This window comes from Rhinoderma darwinii, chromosome 4 (assembly GCF_050947455.1).
Source record: "Rhinoderma darwinii isolate aRhiDar2 chromosome 4, aRhiDar2.hap1, whole genome shotgun sequence".
NCBI lineage: Eukaryota > Metazoa > Chordata > Amphibia > Anura > Rhinodermatidae > Rhinoderma > Rhinoderma darwinii.
The window spans coordinates 166332778-166349940 of NC_134690.1; the positions used below are offsets into that span (position 1 = coordinate 166332778).

At 41.8% G+C, this 17163-nt stretch overlaps 1 protein-coding gene across 2 annotated transcripts in view; it reads left to right on the top strand.

Annotated features, from left to right (window-relative positions):
• The window catches only part of EIF4E2 (eukaryotic translation initiation factor 4E family member 2), a 46419-nt gene extending 33259 nt beyond the window's left edge, over positions 1-13160 (top strand). For both annotated transcript variants that reach the window (XM_075861822.1, XM_075861824.1), the window contains exon 7: positions 11932-13160. In XM_075861822.1, the coding sequence (XP_075717937.1) occupies positions 11932-11971 (40 nt within the window). In that variant the 3' untranslated portion in view covers positions 11972-13160. The remainder of the gene's footprint in view (positions 1-11931) is intronic.
• The last annotated feature ends 4003 nt before the right edge of the window (positions 13161-17163 follow it).

Sequence of the window (17163 nt, forward strand, 5' to 3'; positions counted from 1 at the left end):
TATAGAGTTCTTCCTGAACTGTAGGGGGAATAGATTCTTATTTCTTTGGATTGCGGGAAGACTTTCCTTGTGTGATATCGTAACTTTATATTTTCTTGAGTTGCACAACCGGAATGTGAGAATGCATCTTGCCGTGTAGTTCTACTTCGAGCCCCTACGCTCCTAAAGTGTACCGCCAATTCTAACTTGTTGCATCTAGTCTAACGTACCAGTTTGCTGTTAGTTTAGTAAATGCATTAGGAATTTTTTTATGGTATTCGTGCCAGTTCTGCACCCTGCATCTATCTATAAAGCTCCAGCGGGGGAACAAGCCACATGTTCTGACTACATGGAATCCCCAGCAAGCAGGAAAAACTCTGCTTCAAAGCTCCTATTGATTAGAAGCGAGGCTTCCTGCTTGCTACAGATTCCAAAGAGACCGCAAAGACACAAACACTATAATAATAAGTCATTTTCTAGGGGTTTATTCACAACCTTTGTTCCCAATTAAAAATGCTTTTTAATGTAAATGTAATGAAGAAAAATTATACATCTTTGGTATCTACGCTTCCGTAACGGTCCAAACGATAAAATTATCTCGTTATTTAAGCCTTACGGTGAACGCCGTAAAGAAAACGTACAAAATAAAATGCAGGATTGCTGTTTTTGGTTAATTTTGCCTCCTCTAAAAAGTCCTATGTAAAGGCAAAAAAAAAGACCTCGCACATCTGTCGATTGGATTTTTTTTTTTTTATGGCTCTCAGAATATGGCGACACAAAAACAGTTTCTACTAAGGTCTTATATTTATGTTGCCATCTTTGTTCCCTACTATATGTTTTTTATTTGCTAAAAATGTAATTGGATCCCAGCAGAGGAAAAACAAAGACATACAAAAATAAGGATGTGAACATGAACCAAAACACAGATTTCTAATCCTAAAAAGTGTTTAGTCGATATTGTGCGCCTTTTGTGATTTCCTGTGCAGAAATGTAAAGCCTCAAAGCTGAAAATCCATATTTGAAAATACTTAAAGGGAATGTGTCATCAGAATTATTTTTATTTTTTTTACATTTTCTGTAATTATCTATATTAAAAAACAATCCTAAAATCTTGTGGTTTTCACTCTGGCCACTGAGCCTCATAATAGACTGACCCTTCCTGTTCTGTAGAGATCAATTCTCAGCGGTCCTCTCATTATCATCACAGGCAGGATTACAATGAAAGGTAACACCTCCATATAGATAACACAGGATCCATCATTGACGATAGACTGACACTTCCGGTTCTGTAGAGATCACTTCTCAATGCCCTATTACATGGGCCCATTATTGGGCAAACAAGTGTTCATATGAATGCTCGTTCCCGATAATTGCCCTGTGTAATCAGGGCAACGATCAGCCAATGAACGAGCAAACGCTCAATCATCTGCTTTAAAGAATTAAAAATGATGGTTGTCGGCAGCACATCTCTTACTTTCCTATGGTTTATGTGGCTTCTGTAAAGCATATCTCTAAATGCTGTTAACAGCAGCTCAGGCAACATGGCTGCCCCCATAATCATGCACAGAAAATAGAATAACAAAATCTTAAAAATAAAAACTGATTAAAAAAACGATGATGTTACACTATCTTGTTTTAATTAGGAAAAAAACACGTAACTTTTCTACAACACCATACTCTTCCTTACAGGGGTTCAGGAAGATGAGATCTGGAATGCTATCCTGTGTTTTTTTCTTAATGGTGAGCATCTTTCCCTGCGGTTTCTGAAGTGTAGTCATGGTTAGAATAATGTGGTCACCAGAGACTGTCTTTTACTAAATCAGGTTTTGTTCACCGTTGTGTTAAATGGGTTATCTGGTGTCATAACAGATGGCCTATCCTCAGGATAGGATATCGATGTCTGATCGGTGGATGGCTGACTTTTGGCACGCCCACCAATCAGCTGTTTGAATGGGCCGCGGCGCTCCTTCCCCTTCATTTCGTACACAGCTCAGCACTGCACAACGCTGTCACATTCGTAGTGGCACAGTATTAAAGCTTCCGCCCAGTCCCAAAAAGCTTCCGCCCAGTCCCAGAACAAACCGCTTTGAAAAGATTTCTAGCTGAGGTAGGGTGGGTTGACTTATGGAGATTTCGACATGCTTCTGAGAGACCATATTCCTGCTATACAACAGGGAAGTGAGCTTTGTCTTGCATTGACTGTGCTTTTGGGACACTATCTGTCTCTAGCGGTCTCAGATGTCCTATATGTTGTTAGGGGGCTGTCAGATCATTCCCTGTTATACTTAAAATTACAGATCCCTGGAGTTGACCGTAGGTCAGGATGGAGAATACACCCCTTTTGGTTTAATCTAATAGGTGAGCAGGACAGAATACCTAACCAACTACAAATCTTTATAGTCTTGGATACTAATACAGCCAATCCCCTTATAGTATGGGAGACACTTAAAGCATATCTCCGATAATGCCTTAGGTCATCTATCTCCTTCATCAAAAGGGAGGCACGAGGAGAGGTTGGCCCAAGAATATATACAAAAAGAACAAGAATTAATATTAGATCCCAGTGATTCCAAAAAACAGGCGTGGTTATGTTCGGGTGAATGAATGAGCGACCGGTGCTCCATTAATTTCTATGGAGTTTCTCAGGGGGGCCCCAGCGGTCGGAACCCCAGCAATCATACATGTATCTCCTATCCTGTGGATAGGGGATACATGTGTTTTGTGGCACAACCCCTTTAAAGGAGATCTCCTTTCCCCAAATATCGGAGTTAGATGGTCAGCTCTTAAACTCAGACATCACATTAATAGAGATCGAAAGAGCTATCTCAGACATGGGTTAGGGTAAATCTCTGGCCCCTGATGGCTTCCCATTGGAGGTTTATTCTAGATATTCTGAAAAACTTGGGCCATCTCTTCTCAATATGTTTAAAGAAGCTCATGACTCAGCATTGTTTCCAGACTCTTTGTATGAGGCTACTATTAAAGCCTGATAAAAAAAAAACCTGGAGTGTGGCTCATACAGGCCCATTTAATTACTTAACGTAGATTACAAAATACTGACCAAAATATTCGCTAACCGTCTCAACTCTGTCATTCTTAGGATTATCCACCAATCCGGCTTTATGCCAGGTAAGAGTACCACCGATAACATACGCAGGGTACAAAGCATCTCTCAGTTAGGTAGAGCCAATATTACAAAGTGGAATGGCCATACTTGTTTACAGTACTAAAGAAATTTGGTTTTGGTCCTCAATTCATGAAGTGGATATCTTCTTTATAAAAATAAAAAAAACACCTAGAGCCAACCTGTTAATCAATGGTCAATGTTCTGCTTTGATTTGGGAAGAGGAACCTGTCAGGGATGTCCCCTATCGCCATTGCTTATCGCATTGGTCATTGAACCTCTGGCACTCCGACTGAGACAGGATACTATATTCCGTGGTATTTCTTTTGGGGAGAGAAAGCGGATCGTGTCGGCCTATATGTGGACGATCTTATTTTATTTATGGCAGACCCAGATATTTCCTTACATAGGGCTATTTATCTTCTAGATGAATTTGCTCCATTCTCGAGCCTCTGTATAAACTGGAGCAAATTGGCTCTGATGTCGCTATGGGATTTAGACTGGCCTTCTGAATACTGTAATCTACCGGTGGTAGAGGATTTTAAATACTTAGGCATTTATATTACTAAACATGCTAATAAATCTCATGCAAAAAACATTTACCTTTTACTAGATTATACAGAATCCTGGACGTATCAATCTAGTTATAATGATATTTCTCCCGCAAGGGTTATATCTCATTGAACATGCCTCGGGTCCCATTTCCAAATCCATTTTTTCCAAATTACAGTCCTTATTAACTTACTTTATATGGGGAAACTCCAGACATAAATTAATCGTGAGTATTCTGCAAAGACTGAAAACACGGGGGCATGGCCCTGCCGGACTTCTATCTATATTTTTTAGCTGGTCAGCTCCGCTTTCTTTATGTATGGACTCAAACTATCACTCCAGTTTGTGTTGAACACTACTTAGCACGTTATTTGGAGATGGACACGTTGTGGTGGGTCTTGGAGAGACCAAATCTATTTCCGCGCTGTCAGCTGTTGATTCACAGGTTGGCCATTCAGGTTTGGAGAGCTGCTAAAGAGATATATCTAATTACCGTGACCTTCATCCTACGATACCTCTCTGGAGAAAGCCCATGATTCCACATCTCTCACTTGTTGAAGAGGATATGTTTTGGACCCCTCATGGTGTCAACGCTCTGGGGGATTTGTACAGCGATGGGACTATCTGATCCTTTACACAAATACAAGAGTTATATCACGTACCACGTACATTATATTATAAGTATCTGGAAATGAGACACGCTATTTGTATCAAATTTCCGAATGTGTCATGCCCCATGTCTGATTATCTTTTAATTGGAAATTTTATATCTCAGGGACCCAGAGGTATTATATCAGCCTTGTACACATGTCTTTTAGAAAAAAATTGAAATCCACTCAGTTAACATCCATTACGAGGCGGAAATCACTTGTTCCCGGTCTATCATTGGGAGGAAGCACTGGCATCCCCACTCTTTCCTGCAGTTAACAACCACATAACCCAACTGTATTTTCTGCATCTATGCTACTTATCTCCAACATGTCTTCATAAAATGGGAAGAATCCCACACACCAGATGTCATAGATGTTCTAAACCGCAAGCTGACTTCTGCCATATGGCATTGGAATGCTCATATTAATTCATTTTGGAAGGAGATCATATCGCAGTTGACATCTATTCTGGGGATTCCAGTGCCACTCACCCCTGAAGTGTGCCGCCTTGGCCTCTTGGATGAGTCCTCGTGGCCACATCATTATAGGATTTTTCTTAGGGAATCTTGATTTTTTTTTTTTTTTTTTTTTTGTTCTAAAGGCCAGTGCACTCAGGTGAATGGGAGATACGTCTCCAACCTTTGGTGAATGGAAGAGACTGATCAATACGATGATTCCCTAAAATAAAATGGTATATGCCCACAGAGGCTGCACCCAAAAATTCCAGAAGTTGTGGGTTATATGGAACACATCCACATTGGCTCTCTCTTCCCCAAGATCACTCAGAGTGGGTCTTTCCTCTGATCTTGGAGGGACCAGCAACGGGCTATATAAGCGGTCCCATTGCTGCACATAACTATTACTGGGATGGTTTGGAGGTCTTGTATCCCATGTACATCAATCATTCAGACAATCGTAATGCAATGATCTACTGTTGTGTGAAGAACTCACATGTGCAATGTTAGGTTCTATTATGTTTTGTTTTAAGTCCATCAACACAATATGTATACCACAATATATATACTTAAGTATTGTTTCCAGTATGACCGGATGCTCCGTCTACTATTATTTTCCTCCATTCCATTCTGTATATATATATATATATAAGTGCATCCATTAAGTGAATTGACGAAGGTGTAATACTGTGCACGGCTGCTATGAATGTAACAGCGTTGGGCGTTGCAGAGCTGTGTACGCAGTGAAGCGAAGGAGCGCGGCGGCTCCTTCAAACAGCTGATCAGTGGGGGTGCCGAGAGTCAGATCCCCACAGGTCAGATATTGATGGTCTATCCTGAGGAAAAGCAATACATTTTATGTCACTGGACAACCCCTTTAATGCATTAACCAACATAGTCTGCAGCAATTCTTGCTATCAAAAATCCTGGAGCCTTGGATCCTGTTAAAGTCGATAGTATCTGTCAGAAATGTTAGGTGTTGAGTGGGTCTGATTTAATGGGAGGCTGAGTTGACTAAATTGCATTTCTTTATTTCCATGTCCTGTATGTTGTTTTCAAGTGTAGATAACTATTATCAGTACAGTACTCTTAAAACTATACACTTCCCTTCTAAACACTTCACTTCTAAACCCAATTGGCCGTCATGCATAAAAACTGTTCTAACAAAAAGTGTCCGTGTTGCCAAAATATAGCAACCAAACGCATCACTCATTTTCAAACACCTATTTGCAAAAAGGGTGATGCTTGTCTGTTCCAAGTAAGAAACCATGAACATTAAAGCCTGAGTTCAGTGACCGAACAACATGTGCGCCTAGAAATTCGACTTTAACCCCTAGACGTCCACATTACATATATTTACGTTCCAGCTGCAATATAAATATACATGGTCCTCTTTAAGGGCAGATTGCACTGTATAGCGCTCTGACATTAACCCCTTCCCTCTTTAGCCACTTTTGACCTTCCTGACAGAGCCTCATTTTTCAAATCTGACATGTGTCACTTTATGTGGTAATAACTCCGGAATGCTTTCACCTATCCAAGCGATTCTGAGATTGTTTTCTCGTGACACATTGGACTTTATGTTACTGGCAAAATTTGCTCGATATGTTCAGTATTTAATTGTGAAAAACACCAAAATTTAGCGAAAAATTGCAAAAATTAGCATTTTTCTCAATTTAAATGTATCTGCTTGTAAGACAGGCAGTTATAATACACAAAATTGTTGCTAATTAACATCCCCCATATGTCTACTTTAGATTGGCATCGTTTTTTGAACATCCTTTTATTTTTCTATGACCTCACAAGGCTTAGAACTTTAGCAGCAATTTCTCACATTTTCAAGAAAATTTCAAAAGGCTATTTTTACAGGGGCCAGTTCAGTTGTGAAGTGGTTTTGAGGGCCTTATATATTAGAAACCCCAAAAAAGTCACCCCATTTTAAAAACTTCACCCCTCAAAGTATTCAAAACAGCATTTAGAAAATGTCTTAACCCTTTAAACATTTCACAGGAATTAAAGCAAAGTAGAGGTGAAATTTACAAATTTCATATTTTTCTGCAGAAATACATTTTTAATACAATTTTTTTTATAACACAGAAGGTTTTACCAGAGAAATGCAACTCAATATTTGTTGCCCAGTTTTTGCAGTTTTAGGAAATATCCCACATGTGGCCGTAGCGTGCTACTGGACTGAAACACCGGCCTCAGAAGCAAAGGAGCACCTAGTGGATTTTGGGGCCTTATTTTTGTTAGAATATATTTTAGGCACCATGTCAGGTTTGAAGGGCTCTTGCGGTGCCAAAACAGTCAAAATCCCCCAAAAGTGACCCCATCTGGGAAACTAGACACCTCAAGGAAATTATCTAGGGGTGTAGTGAGCATTTTCACCGCACAGGTTTTTTACAGAAATTATTGGAAGTAGGCCGTGAAAATTAAAATCAACATTTCTTCAAAGAAAATGTAGGTTTAGCGATTTTTTTTCTCATTTCCACAAGGACTAAAGGAGAAAAAGCACCGCAAAATTTGTAAAGCAATTTCTCCCGAGTAAAACAATACCTCACATGTGGTAATAAACGGTTGTTTGGAGACACGGCGTGGCTGAGAAGGGAAAGAGCGCCATTTGGCTTTTGGAGTTCACATTTAGCAGGAATGGTTTGCGGAGGCCATGTCACATTTACAAAGCCCCTGAGGGGACAAAACAGTGAAAACCCCAAACAAGTGACCCCATTTTGGAAACTATACCCCTTGAGGAAATTATCTAGGGGTATAGTGAGCATTTTGACCCCACAGGTTTTTTGCAGAAATTTTTGCAAGTAGGCTGTGAAAATGAAAATCTACATTTTTTCAAATAAAATGTAGGTTTAGCTAATTTTTTTTCATTTCCACAAGGACTAAAGGAGAAAAATCACCATAAAATTTGTAAAGAAATTTCTCCCGAGTAAAACAGTACCCCACATGTGGTAATAAACGGCTGTTTGGACACACGGCGAGGCTGAGAAGGGAAAGAGCGCCATTTGGCTTTTGGAACTCAAATTTAGCAGGAATGGTTTGCGGAGGCCATGTTACATTTACAAAGCCCCTGAGGGGACAAAACAGTGGAAACCCCCCACAAGTGACCCCATTTTGGAAACAACACCCATTGAGGAAATTATCTAGGGGTATAGTGAGCGATTTGACACCACAGTTTTTTTGCAGAAATTATTGGAAGTAGGCCCTGAAAATAATAATCTACATTTTTTCAAAGAAAATGTAGGTTTAGCTAATTTTTTCTCATTTCCAGAAGGACTAAAGGAGAAAAAGCACCACAAAATTTGTAAAGCAATTTCTCCCGAGTAAAACAATACCCCACATGTGGTAATAAACGGCTGTTTGGACACACGGCAGGGCTTAGAAGGGAAAGAGCACTATTTGACTTTTTGAGATCACATTTAGCAGGAATGATTTGCGGAGGCCAGGTCACATTTGCAAAGCCCCTGAGGGGACAAAACAATGAAAACGCCCAAAAAGGGACTCCATTTAGGAAACTACACCTCTTGAAGAATGCATCTAGGGGTGTAGTGAGCATTTTGACCCCACAGATGTTTCATAGAATTTATTAGAATTAGGCAGTGAAAATAAAAACAGTCCTTTTTCTTCAATAAGACGTAGCTTTAGCGCAAATTTTTTCATTTTCTCAACAAATAAAGGAAAAAAAGAACCCAACATTTGTAAAGCTATTTCTCCCGAGTACGGCAATACCCCATATGTGGTCATAAACTGCTGTTTGGGCAAACGGCAGGGCTCAGAAGGGAAGGACCGCCATTTGGAGTGCAGATGTTGCTGGATTGGTTTCTGGGCACCTGTGGGCCCAAAACAGTGGAAACCCCCCAGAAGTGACCCCATTTTGTAAACTACACCCCTCAATGCATTTACCAAGGGGTGTAGTAAGCATTTTAACCCTGCAGGTGTTTTGTAGAAATTAGTGTGCGCTCAATGTTGCAGAGTGAAAATGGGATTTTTTTCCATAGATATGCCAATATGTGGTGCCCGGCTTGTGCCACCATAACAAGACAGCTCTCTAATTATTATGCGGTGTTTCCCGGTTTTAGAAACACCCTACATGTGGCCCTAATCTTTTGTCTGGACATATGACAGGGCTCAGAAGTGAAGAGTACCATGCGGAGTGGAGGCCTAATTTGGCGATTTACAAAGTATTGGTTCACAACTGCAGAGGCTCAGATGTGAAATAATAAAAAGAAACCCCTGATAAGTGACCCCATTATGGAACTGCACCCCTCAAGGCATTTATTAAGGGGTGTAGTGAGCATTTTCACCCCACAGGTCTTTTCCATAAATGAATGCGCTGCGGATGGTGCAAATTAAAAATTTATATTTTTCCCTAGATATGCCATTCAGTGGCAAATATGTCATGCCCAGCTTATGACGCTGGAGACACACACCACAAAAATTGTTAAAAGGGTTCTCACGGGTATGACGGTGCCATATATGTTGAAGGAAACTGCTGTTTGGGCACGCTGTAGGGTTCAGGGCCGAGGGAGCACCATTTGGCTTTTGGAGAGCGGATTTTGCTTGGTACTATATTTGTTTGAGTATTGCTGGTGTTTTATAATGTGGGGGTACATGTAAGCGGGGCGGAGTATATAAGGGGCATAGTCAGGTGGTATAAAAAAATAAAAATAATCCATAGATGTGTGTTACGCTGTGAAGCAATCCTTTCTGCACAGGCCGGTGTCGCACTGATAAATGGTGTCATTTCTTATCCCCCTTTTGGTCCACACTCCGCGCCTTTGTAGTTTGGGGAATTTTGCTGGGAAGTGTTGTCCTGGTATAATACGGGCACCGTCGCTTCCATCGGATATGATTGGGCCCTCCCTTCCTGGTTCCCTAATTTTAGGTCCTTGATAAATCGCCTCTTGAAACAGAAGAAATGTTCTCCTCGGGCACAACTGCATATTTTTTTATTTCCTGACTTATTGGAGCCATAACTAATTTTATTTTTCATAGACGTAGCGGTATGAGGGCTGGTTTGTTGCGGGACGAGCTGTAGTTATTATTGGTACCATTTTGGGGTACATGTGACTTTTTGATCACCTTTTATCCTATTTTTTGGGATGCCAGGTAAACCAAAAAACGCAATTCTGGCACAGCTTTTTTTGGTTTTTTTTTATACAGAGTTCACCACGCATTATAAACTACATGTTACCTTTATTCTGCGGGTCAGTACGATTCCGGCGATACCTCATTTATAGAACTTTTTTATGTTTTACAACTTTTTGCACAATAAAATTACTTTTGTAAAAAGAATGTATTTTTTCTGTCGCCAAGTTGTGAGAACCATAACGTTTTAATTTTTTTGTCGACGGAGTTGTATGAGGGCTTGTTTTTTGCGGGACGAGCTATAGTTTTTATAGGTACCATTTTTGGATACGTGCGACTTTTTGATCACTTTTTATTGTAATATTTGTAGGGCAAAGTGACTAAAAAACAGAAACTCTGGTAACGTTTTTTACGGGTTTTTTTTACGCTGTTCACCGCGTGCAATAAATAATATAATATTTTGATACCTCCGGTCGTTACGGTCGTGGCGATACCAAATACATATGGTTTATTATTATTTTTCAATAATAAAGGACTTGATAAGAGTAAAAGGGGGATTGTGTGTTATTTGATTACTTGAAACTTTTATTGTTTTCAAACTTTTATTTTTTGCACTTTTTTTTACACTTTTTTTATACTTTTTTTACACTTTTTCTCAAGTCCCACTAGGGGACTTGAAGGTCCAACGGTCAGATTTTTTTTTTTCTAATACATTGCACTACCTATGTAGTGCAATGTATTAGATCTGTCAGTCATTCACTGACAGCAAGCCGTTTAGGCTTCGCCTCCCGGCGGGGCCTAAATCGGCTTCCGTAATGGCAGAGCAGGAGACCATTGTGTCTCCTGTTGCCATAACAGCAGTCGCCAGTCCCGATTGCCTGTCAGGGCTGGCGATCTGCTTGTAACCGCTACGATGCAGCAATCGCTTTCGATTGCTGCATCGAAGGGGTTAATGGCAGGGATCGGAGCTAGCTCCGGTTCCTGCCGTTACAGGTGGATGTCAGCTGTACAGTACAGCTGACTTCCACCGCTGATGACGCCGGATCAGCTCCTGACCCGGCGCCATCTTGCCGGCAGCTACGGAAGCCGATCAGGCTCCGCCGCCGGGCGGATCTTGACCGGCTTCGGTGCTAGGCAGACCGGGAGGCCAGTATTAGGCCTCCGGTTGCCATTGCAGCCACCGGAACCCCGGCAATTTCATTACTGGGGTTCCGATGAGCTGCAAACACCTTAAGTGCAGCGATCGCGTTTGAGCGCTGCACTTAAGGGGTTAATGGCGGGGATCGAAGCTAATTTCGGTCCCCGCCGTTACAGTCGGATGTCAGCTGTAAGATACAGCTGAGATCCGGTGATGATGGGACCGGCTCAGCTTCTGAGCCGGTGCCAAACGTTTGACGTACATGTACGGCAAGATGCGGGAAGTCAGTACTTTCCATGACGTACATGTACGTCAAATGTCGGGAAGGGGTTAAAGAGATCCACCTGAAGTGACATGGAACTGAAATGATCAGCTCCCTGTCACATAACACAGCGCTTAAAGTCAAGCCATAGCCGTGAAAACCTGTTAACGTTGCTATCATATCACGGGCCTATAACTGTAACGCATGGGAGAGGACATGATCTGTGTCCTCTCAGTATTCAGATGACTTCTAATAGTGATCTGGCCATCAGCTCACTATTATCTGTGATCTTCATAGAGAGGAATGCTGGGAGGACACAGATCATGTTATTACAGCTTCCTCCAGACAATGGGGGAGAAAAAAAATTAAATAAATAAATTAAACATTTTCCTTACCCCTCTCCAACCCACCCGCAGTATCCGGGACTATTTTCTGTGACATGGACACATTTTATATGTCCCCCCTAACCCCATCCATATCTACTCTTCTGCTTACAATAAAAATGTCCTGTACACGGGTGTCAGGAAGCACGCTAGTAAAAAAATGATGACCTTTTCAGGCGCAATCGTGATGATATAGGTGGGAGTGCACATATTTAGTATTGTTATACATGGGAGAGTGCAGGCTTTGCATTTACCTTTTATCCAATTTTATTGACTTTTCTTTTATTACAGGGACAAGACAAGTTTCCGAAACACAAAGATTGCGTTATGAGAGAAAATTGTCAAACTCTGTGCTGACTTTTTGCTTTATCTGAATTCATCGCTCCCACTTCTGGACAGTATTCTGCTTCTGTTCTAGTGACACCACTAACTCATTCATTGCCAGAGAGCTTCGCAACCCTTGCCAAAAGACATGTTGTTCGGCCTCTACCAGAGATGTGGGTGAGAATGGCCTTTTTACGAGGCCACTTTCACACGACCGTACTTTGGTCAGTATTTTGTATCTGTATTTGTGGGTCCAAAACATGGAAGATGTACAAGTCTTTGCGTTATACTTTTTCTGTTTATTTTCAATTCCTGGTTTTGGCTTATAAATACTGATGCAACTTACGAACCAAAATACTGCCGTGTGAAAGTGGCCTTAATCTGCTCCACCGTCTCACTTTGTATGTGATGTACGACCGCCGCTTCATTGGGGAGGAAGAAAAGCATGAAAATGTTACGTTACTTTAATATTTTTATTTGTGGTTTTATTTTTTTTATGGGATAGCAGGTGATTGGTATGAAACGTTTTGTTTTTTTTAATTATTGTTGACCTGTAAATTGTGATCACTCCAGTGTGGATGGAGTTTAATGCTTTAATTTCTTGACAAATCTCTGCTCCCAAAATTTGCCTTGTAATGTTTCTTCAGCACTTTGTTAGTTTCCTTTCATGTTTTACGCAAAGGATTTTGTTTGTGTATGATAATAGTAATCATCACCTTATCAGACCCGTTACTGAGACATATCAGTATAATTCTACATATTAGTGAACAAGGTTTAAGGGGTTATCTGTTGACGTAAAATTGATGGCCATCAATATCTAATTGGTGGGGGTCTAACTCCTGGCACCCCCACCGATCAGCTGTTTGAAGTGGCCGTGTTGCTTCAAGTGCTGCTTCCCTTTCATTTTGTACACCCCTCAGCACTGCATATTGCCGTCTCATTTGTAGCGACTGTGCAAAGTATTACAGATTTTTCCCATTCGAGTAAAGTGTAAGAAATAAAGTTGAAACAGCACTCGCCAGAGCACCGTGGCCACTTCAAACAGCTGATCGGTGGGGGTGCCAAGAGTCAGACCCCCACTGATCAAATTGATTGCTTATCCATACATCACCCCTTTTAACCTTCGTTTGAGCTGCTTATATATTACAATGTCAACTACCCTGCTGCAGCTCCACCATTAAAACGTTGGGTCTTTCGTCCTGTGTGTGTGGTTTGTTTTTTCTTAAAGGGGACCTGTCACCTCTCCTGACATGTCTATTTCAGTAAATACTTCTATTCCCAAAAAAACAGAAATGCTGGAACATATTTTTTTCTATTTTCATTCCTCTTGTCAATGGCGCATGTCCCTAACACAATCTGACAACATCAGCAATGATTGGACAGTGTCAGAGTGTAAGGGACACGATGGTGTTTTCCGATATGTCATAGATACAATGCAGATTATATTGGTGAAGCCCATGACCACCACCGCCCCTTCCACTGTAATACCTCATGACTTTAAGCAATTGCAGCAAAAATAATATAATGGTTGCATCTTCTTCTTTTTTTTTGGTATAATTTTAATGCCTAGAATCCTAGCTTTCAAATGTTACCGGGTATATCAAATGCTCTAGGTTCAATATTTAGGGTGCAGACCTCGTTTGAAGTCGGGGAACAGGATGAAAAGTTTTACATTCTGTGTAAGGTACGGAGAGCTGAAACTGAGAGCAGAAGGAAAGGAATTGTTAATATGATCTTTCCCCTTGTATGGCCTTCCAGTTCCCCACATAAAATTTGATACTTCACCTTCCTTAAAACCAGGGAGGATATGTGTTCTCACCTATAGGGGCGATTTTTCTACTAAAGGGGTGAAAAGATGTTACTAATCTAATCACCCCCTGCGTCTTATCAGGACTCTTGTGGACTTAAAGAGGCTCTGTCACCAGATTTTGCAACCCCTATCTGCTATTGCAGCAGATAGGCGCTGCAATGTAGATTACAGTAACGTTTTTATTTTTTAAAAACGAGCATTTTTGGCCAAGTTATGACCATTTTTGTATTTATGCAAATGAGGCTTGCAAAGACCCTTCACTCACTATGGGTCGAAACGTTGCTTGTCGTTTGTGGATGTCGTTTGTCGTTTGTTGCTTGTCGTTTGTGGATGTCTTGACAATAAAACCACTTTGATGATTTGAAGACGTGTGCTGTTGTCCTACTACTTCTTTGGATATACATCGTGCTGGAGTGGGTTTGCCTGGCTTGACAGCGTGCACCGCACCATACTCGGGACTAGTGCTGCTTCAAAAATCTCCTTTTTTCTGATATCCTGTGGACATGTCATAAAGGTCCCTGATGGGAAAACCCCTTTAAGTAGGTCGGAACAACTTACCAGAGTCGACCGCTCCAGACTGACCGACGCAGTAGCAACATCATCAATACCGGCAAACATCACACGCCTCAACAAAGAGAAGCAGTTCCAGGAATCACATTAGGGGTGAGTTAATTAGATGTTTGACCATATATAGCAGGCTCATTTTTAAGTTGATAATTTTGTATTGCCTGTGAATTATGTTATACACCGTGTTACAAATTATTATGCACATTGGATTTAAGTGTCATAAACATTTAATTATTAGTTTTTCCAGTACATCCCTCATGACAGCACTACAGGAGGTTGCCCTCTTGACCTCTGTAGGGACAGGAAGACAGAGAGGTTAAAAGGCCCCTCCCACCACCCACTTGCCAGTGTTCTTCCTGTCCCCACAAGGGTCAGGAGCAGAGAGCGTCGCTCCTGTATTAGTGCAGGAAAAAACTCGGGCAGGGGGCAAGATCGGGGGGTCCGTGCACTCCCCCTTCTCTTCCCCCTAAAGCCCAGGCTAACACCCCTCATACGACGGGTCCCTTAGCTCCCTCCCTAAGACACCTACCGGAGGAATCCTAGGCAGGGTTCTGGTAGTGTGTGGGGGCTGGGGTTTCCCAAGCAGGCTTCGGCCGGACCGCGGACCAGGCGGGGACCGGCAGCTCCATAGGCATGGACGCACCGGCAGGGATCCTCGCTGCACCGCATAGCAAGCCTTAGCGCCGGCTATGGCGGCTGCACTCCAGGTACACGCTGGACGAATAGCCGGCCGGATATGACGTCGGGCTACTTCCGGTCCGCGGCCATCTTGGAAGGCGGGAAATTCAAAACGCCCGCATTTAAAGGGACACGCACAGGTATGTAGTTAGAGCTGATAACTCTAACTTGGATTTATTTTTTGTGGTTTGCATATTGCATTGCCTGTTACCTGTCGCGATATGGAACTTCCTCGTCCTGATGGAACTCCAGATATGTCCCAGGGTCACGTGAGTCTCACCCTTGGGGAAGGGTATGACCCCTTATGTATGTACACCATACTTTACCTACCTTCTGTTTTCTCTAGGAAAAAGATTTCTCTCAGAGACAAACTGATAAAAAGAAGGTTAAAAAATGTGCGACTTGTGCAAAAAAATTGCCAGAGTCCCATAAAAAACAATTGTGTCAGGATTGTATTGCCAAAGTACTAAAGGAGGAACAACCAACGTTCATGTCCGAACTTAGGACTATGATTCGTGAGGAAGTGGGTCAGTCAGTAGCCTCCCTCGCACCTCCGCAAGAAACTCCCTCACACTCCCGGGCAAAAAGACCACGGATTGAAGTGGATCAAAAATATTGGCCTCCTTCTCAGGGGTCGGACTCTGAACAGGAGTGCTATTACCTATCGGAAGATGAGTTAGAAGAAAGAGACGAACTCTTACCTTCAACTTCTTCCACTCAAGAGAAAAAATTTTTCTTCTCTTCCGAGATGTCTGATACCCTAATTCAAGCAATACGGGAAACTATGGATATTCCCGAAGTGGACCAACCACATACCATCCAGGATGAGATGTTTGGAGGTCTAACGGGAAAGAAAACAAGGGTTTTTCCGGTAAACGAAAATCTTAAAAGAATGGTGACAACTGAATGGGAAGATTCAGAAAAAAGGCTCTTCATTTCAAGAGATTTTAAGAACAGACTTCTCTTTGATCCAGAGGACACTAAGCCTTGGGATGAAATCCCAAAAGTAGATGTCCCAGTCGCCAGGGTTGCTAAAAAAACCGCAATCCCCTTTGAAGATTCCTCTCAGTTGAGGGACGCCATGGACCGAAAGGCAGACGGACTACTAAAAAGAGCGTGGGAATCTTCCTCTGCCTTGATCTCAACTAATATCGCGGCCACATCCGTAGCAAGAGCAATGTTCATATGGCTAAACCAGCAAGAGACCCATCTGATGATGAAGACATCACGACAAGAGCTACTAGAATCTCTACCGTTACTAAAAATGGCAACCGGATTCTTGGTAGACGCTTCAGCAGAATCTATTAGATTTGCTGCCAGGAATGGGGCTCTCTCAAATGCTGCTAGAAGAGCATTATGGCTCAAAATGTGGTCAGGAGATACTAAGTCCAAAAACAAGTTGTGTTCTATCCCATTTACAGGGTCTCTGATGTTCGGTCCTCTCCTTGATAACATACTGGAGAGTGCAACAGATAGAAAAAAGGGGTTTCCTGAAGAGAAACCAAAAAAACCCCCTCAATTTGGAAGATTTCGCCAACAGAGGGATCCTACTTCACAGAACTACAGCGGGAAAGGGAAGTCAGGTCGCTGGAGTTACCCCAAAGGGAAAAGGGGTCGAGGATATCTCCTTAACCCAAATAATTCATTCCAGCCCTCAAAGCAATGACGCCAAGAGTGTGGGGGGAAGACTCCTACAATTTTATCCCGAATGGTCGAGAATAACCCAGAACCCCTGGGTTCTAAAGATAATAGAAGAAGGATACAAAATAGAATTTTCCTCCATTCCTCCAGAGAAATTCCTAATAACCCAGTACCAAGCAAAAGATCTTCATCAGGTACTTATCCAGGACGTCCAGAAATTACTCAGATTGAGAGCCATTTCCCCAGTTCCCCACAACGAGATATGCAAGGGCCACTATTCGAAAATCTTCTTGGTCAAAAAACCAGATGGTTCCTACAGGACAATAATCAACCTGAAGTTCCTAAACAAATGGGTGAATTATCGGAAATTCAAGATGGAGTCTATCAGATCGACTATTCCTCTAATAAGGGAAGAGGCATCAATGTGTACGATCGATTTAAAGGATGCGTATTATCACGTTCCTATCCACCCCGCGTACCAGAGATTCCTCAGATTCGCAATT